Source organism: Chenopodium album, chromosome 11 (genome assembly GCF_948465745.1).
Source record: "Chenopodium album chromosome 11, dcCheAlbu1.1, whole genome shotgun sequence".
Lineage (NCBI taxonomy): Eukaryota > Viridiplantae > Streptophyta > Magnoliopsida > Caryophyllales > Amaranthaceae > Chenopodium > Chenopodium album.
In genome coordinates, this window is record NC_137844.1 from 3,255,957 (window position 1) to 3,261,709 (window position 5,753).

The 5,753-nt window shown below is 31.8% G+C and overlaps 1 protein-coding gene across 1 annotated transcript; it reads right to left on the reverse strand.

The window, feature by feature from the left end:
* Positions 1 to 207: 207 nt before the first annotated feature.
* Positions 208 to 2,634, reverse strand: LOC145568242 (7-deoxyloganetin glucosyltransferase-like). The gene is made up of 2 exons (XM_081627672.1): positions 2,109 to 2,634; positions 208 to 1,221 (listed from the first exon to the last, which is right to left on the reverse strand). Exons 1-2 carry the CDS (start codon positions 2,590 to 2,592, stop codon positions 1,190 to 1,192), a joined length of 516 nt encoding a protein of 171 aa, XP_081483798.1. The 5' UTR covers positions 2,593 to 2,634; the 3' UTR covers positions 208 to 1,189.
* Positions 2,635 to 5,753: the final 3,119 nt, after the last annotated feature.

Consider the following 5,753-nt stretch of genomic DNA (forward strand, 5'->3'; position numbering starts at 1 on the left):
TTTTCTTGTCCGTAAAATCCGCCATTCAATAATGTTATTAAACACCGGTTTTTTTAAAAAATTTGTGTTTCTCCTTTGATATATCGGATTAAAGGAGTAAGCATGTATTTATATGTGATTTTTATCATTAAAGAATTTTTTTTTTTTGCTTTTTTCTAAGCTTTTAATAATGGTAAAATACTTCGTTAAAAAGAAAAGTCGGAAAAATATAGAGAAAACTTCAAGACTGCAAAATGATTATTCAAGAAAAATTGCAAGATCGATCAAGATTCGATTACACGTTTTATAGGTTACATCCTTTTTTATTTAAAAAGAGCGATTTGAAATAAGCACATCATTAACTAAAGTATCCAAATTAACACAAGAGGATCCATGTGGACTCATGGTTGCTTCAATGGCCAAATTCTTCCACTTGATGACATTCTTCATCATATCCTTTCTATTTTGTCCCTCCATAAACTCTTTTACCATCTTAGTAACATCTCTTTTCTTGGTTTCACTTATATTTATACCAACACCTAGACAATTACAACAATACCAACAAGTAGTAAGTTGCTCGAGAAGAACGGGTTGACAAATCATTGGTAATACTCTCAGTTACCGAATTCCACCCACATTGTGTCACGAAGCCTCCGATAGAAGGATGAGCCAACACCTTTTTTTGGGTCACACCAACGTGCGAATATACATCTATGTTTCACCTCATCTTCGTAACCAAGCGGAAGAGTATTAGGCCTACCGTTAACTTGGCCTGGTCTAACGATCCAAAAAAAGCCCCCATGCTAGTTCATCAAATTGCTCGTTGGTCAATTGTGCTATTGTCCCAAAACTTACGTATAACACCGAGTTTGGCTCTTGAGAGTCAAGCCATTGTATGTAGTTACAATTTTCTTGTGTTTCTGTATTTGGACGATGGATATCATTTTCATCAACATCTTTTATTTGGTTAAGTAACAAATCGAATGGACCAACTGTGTAGATGTTGGGCGAAAAAGATGAAAGATCTTCTAGGACATTTTTCTCTAAAGCATCAAATGTGTTGAGGATGATTGCTTTTGATTCTAGAGCTTTTTTTAAATATGAGCTCACATAATTCAAACATCTATCATTTGGATTTGTAGCTCTGAATGTAGTTGGCAAGTTCTTTAAGCGTATTCCCTTCAAACTTGGTATCCCATCAATTATCGTCTCAAGATAAACCATTTGTTAGACAGCTTGAGTCTGCACGCACATACATTATATATGCATATTAGACTAAGGTCATGTTTGGGTAATCCTGTTTCGGGACCTTATTATTTATTTCAAATCAAAATAGAAAAATTAGTTCAGATCTAATTAGATCAGAAAAACTTAGTTTAGAATATACTTTATCATTTTATGTGTAATTTTTAATCGCTAAATATCTTTACTTTTGGAATTAACAAAAATTATGAAAATTACATATTAGTATAATACACATTATTACGGATGAATCTAATAAGAACCCTTGCCTTTTTGTTGTATTTTTTTAAAAATAAATGGTGTATATAAGGTTAAAGTTTGGTCAAATCATTAAAAAAAATAAGTTTAGATTAAAAAATATAAATTCAGATCAAATAATAATAATAATAATAATAATAATAAAAGTTCAAATTAGAACAGATGAGCAAAAATAGATAAGGTAAACTAATGAATGACGCCTAAGACAATATTTGTATCAATTAGGTGTGAAAGCAACAAATTATGAACGAAGGTACGGAGTAGTATCTAATACTCCGTACATATGTGGTATATTAATACGGAGTATCTACTTTAATAATGAGTATTGATTGCTTCAACTTGATTAATCCGATAACAATAGCCCCAAAAATCTTATATAATCATAATTAAATTCTCAATTAGGTCAAATTGTTGATTTTTTTTCCCTAAATGAATACCATGTGATTATTTTCTTTGTTCAAAATTACGTGATTATAGTGATAAGAACAAAGTAGATTAAACAAATTGTGCGTACATTAAACTAACTTATTAAGGGTTATATTTTTTTCCAAACAAAGAAATAACAAAGAAGTCTATTGATAAAAAAATAAAAAATAAAAAATAAAAAAAAAGTTAGCTGTGTACTATACCTTTAAGGGGTATAATCCCTTTGTCAAGAAGTTGACGGTCTTGCAAGTAACCCAACACTCCACAAGCGCTAATAACGTCCAACCCCACGGCAGGAATCCCCATTTCTTCAGCCACATCAAAGGTAATTTTGGACACCGCGACATTAAAAACCATGCAAGACAAGCTCTTAGACCTACCGAGTTTTACAAGGACTTCCTTAAGGAGAGGTGCCAAAGTCTCATCAATAACAGAATCAACACCGGACACCAAATCATTTGAGTTGTCGAGAATGAGCTTGAATTTGAAGGTAATTTTAGAATCACCCTTAGAAGAAAATGTTGTATCATTTCGGGTGGTAGATTGAAAAAGGGTTTGATGAAAGTAATGAGTGTTTAGGAAGGTAATATGGAATCCATATTTGAAATGGAGGATTTGAGCAAATTTTAGCATGGGAAATGTATGGCTTTTTGATGGAAATGGGATGCAAATTGCATGTTTCATCATGTTAATTAATCGGCAAGCTTGCTTAGCTTATTTGTTTTTTAAATTAGCTATTTGGCTAGGTTATACTCTTCTCAGTAAACTTTGCTTGCTATTTAAAGATAGATTTTGTGCTATAGTAAATTTAATGCTTGTATGTATGGTCAAAGTCAATTTTGTAGTTACCCAACCTTGGACCCACACTCATGTTCTTGTTCAGTATTGTTTCAAGTGAGCCATGCATGCCATGAGCTATAGTGGCAGATCTTGACTAAAATTATTAGAGGGGTTGGGATTTAAATCTTTTTTCTATCGCTTAAATTAATTACTATGTTCTAGTATGTTACTCCCTTTTTTATATTCCCACTTTTCTTTTTGGCTATTTCAAAATTACATTCCTACTTTTCTTTTTTAGTAAGTAAATTTTTACCAAATATTCCAAATTATCCCTATTTTTCTGTTTTGTAATTAATGCTTTCTCTATTTTCTCACTCTTATTTTCTAATTCTCACTCTTATTTTCAAAATCCATGTGCATCAATTTAGATGAATATGATTGGTCTTTTTTTTTCCACCAAAAAATGTTACTGAATCTTTTTCTTTTCAAAGGATTGATGACATGTGTAACATTAAATATTATTCTACCTTTGTTTTACTCAAAGACATTAATTAATGTCTTGTAATTCCCATTGTACTTTGTTTTATTGTTCTTTGTTTTATTCCAAGTTCCTTAATTCTCATGTAACTTTACAAATAGGAATGTAAAAAAGAGACGGAGGGAGTATAAGTAAAATAAAGTTGTTTAAATTTATTAACTAATTAATTACAATAATTTATTGAGGGTCGAATTCCAAATGACTTGATGAAAGGTCCCCCTCTGATGAGCTACCTCATTTGCTTCATTAAAAACATAATTAAAATTAACTAACAAGCAACAAATGAACTACGTACATTTATCCCTCATACTTCGTAATTACTCCAGTACAAGAGCTTTTGTTGTTTTTTTTTTTCTATACTACTTGATGAGTTGATGACCTTCAAATCTTCAATCACTTTCCTCCTTAATAGTAACCTTTTTTTTTTTTTTTGGGGGAAATGAAAGAAAACCTTTGTTGCATTGGACAGTCAACATCAATAATTGATAAGTGGAAAACACGTTGATTTTATGGTCTAGTAATATTGACCTCCCATTTCTTATCATCAAGGGTTGCTGGCAAGAGTTAACAGGTTCTAATGCTCCATCATGCATGCATGGCCCTATATTGATTATTTTTGTCAAGCTCTTTATTTTTAAAGAAAGATATTAAAAAAATTATAATAACAAAATGTGTATTTCAAATACGGGAAGTTGATTTTAATATAGTGACTAACTCTTATATGTGGCTCACTGGCTGGTCACACTTTGTGACTAGCTATTATGGTAATTAATTTGTCAGTGATAGGGGTTACTCGTTTAGTATTATAAATGTTATCATGTCAGTGTTATAAGGGGTTACTCCATTAGTGTTATAAGGGATTACTTTGTTCTTTTGCAAGCAATTACATTGGTGGCTTGTCACACAAAAAATGTGTTGTATATATTTTGTGTTGATGATTATTAAATAAATATTAAGTAGTTATTGAATGATTTTTTTTTTTAACATATTTAAAAAAGTAACAAATTGTTACAAATTGGTTTACATTGGTTCACGATCCCGAAATATACCCAATAGGGAGGACTTAAATAGCTTAGTTATGTATGTTTAGATGATTTCTAGAAAAATTTCAATTTGTTTGGTTTATTTGGATCCAAACCCCTTCAATCTGTTCCAACTTGAAAATCCGACTTATCAAAATATTCCAGTTGCTATAAAAATACTAATTCGTCAAAATTATACTGAGTACTCCGTATTAGATTTTTATTTTATTTGAATGATGAACACCCCTATGGCACTAAGAAATACCACCGACCAATTTTCAATCTCAATTCCACCTCTGACTTTCAAACTCCCATTCCCACATGTCAAACACCCCATTTATCTCATACCATTTGACCCATTAGGTTACCTTGTCCAATAATTGTATTAGTTATACTTGAAACTTCTATGTTAGTTTTGCCTTTCAGAATAGAAATGGCTTTACGCTTTCTCTTACTTTGAGTGGGATAAGGGCCGGGCCATAAGGCCATGTTTGAGCAGTAAAGTTGCATGTCATGCCGCATGGCCCTGCCTTTGTGGGTAAAGCTAGTTGGGTTAAGGGGGCCGGTGTCAAGGGAGGAGTACCCAAATTGAGGGAATAAAATACATTTTTTTTATACGGTAAGACACAGGTGCCCCCGAGGGAATAAAATGCATAAGTATCCTAACGTAATTTTTTTTTTTCTTTTGCTCACTTATGTTTTACTTATACCAATTTACCAAAAAATATATAAATTATTATGTATCCCGCTAAGATGACACAAACGACTAGTGAACCACGTTAATACGTTATGCACAGGCTCTATTTTGAAAGATCAATACTATATTGACACGGCACGATTATTAATACTTGCATGAAATACAATAGCAGGACATTGCCTATTTGGCAAGGTCTAGTAGGATATAGCCTATCAAGCACAACCTGTGCCCATCATTAATTCCACCCCTAATATTACAAATATCCCTTTAAATTTGCATATTGGGCTTATCTAGTTGACATAATAGGGCTTTTACTAAAGAGAAGAGACCAAAAAAGTAAGGGCATGTTCACATTTACTGAAGTGAACTGAATTGAACTAAATTGGTTGGAGCTGAACTGAACAGAACTGAATAGAGATGAAATGAATATTTTATGTGAGAAGGAAATTATGAGCTGAGCTGAATTAAACTGAACTGATTGGAGCTGAATTGAATTGAACTGAAGTGAACATACCCTAAATTGAGAAGGAATTTCCTTGAAAAAAATACAAGTTTGTCTTTATAATAAAAAATAATAATGTTAATTTAGGGCCTGTTCTGATATACTAAACTAGAATGAACTGAACTAAACTGACTATTTTATGAGAGAAGGAAATTAGGAACTAAACTGAACTAATTGGAGTTAAACTGAAAATAAGACGAAGCGAACAAGCCTTTATCTATAGAAATATATTTGATGCCGACTAAGTATTTACGTTGATTTATTTACGGAAATAACACTAGATAAATTGAGGCTTCCTCAAATATCCTC

Excerpts from the sequence above, each read along its gene's own strand:
- LOC145568242 (XM_081627672.1), bottom strand. The coding sequence starts at position 2,592 with ATGATGAAACATGCAATTTGCATCCCATTTCCATCAAAAAGCCATACA. Across the intron at positions 1,222-2,108 it reads AGGGATTATACCCCTTAAAG|ACTCAAGCTGTCTAACAAAT; the intron begins GTATAGTACACA and ends ATGTGCGTGCAG.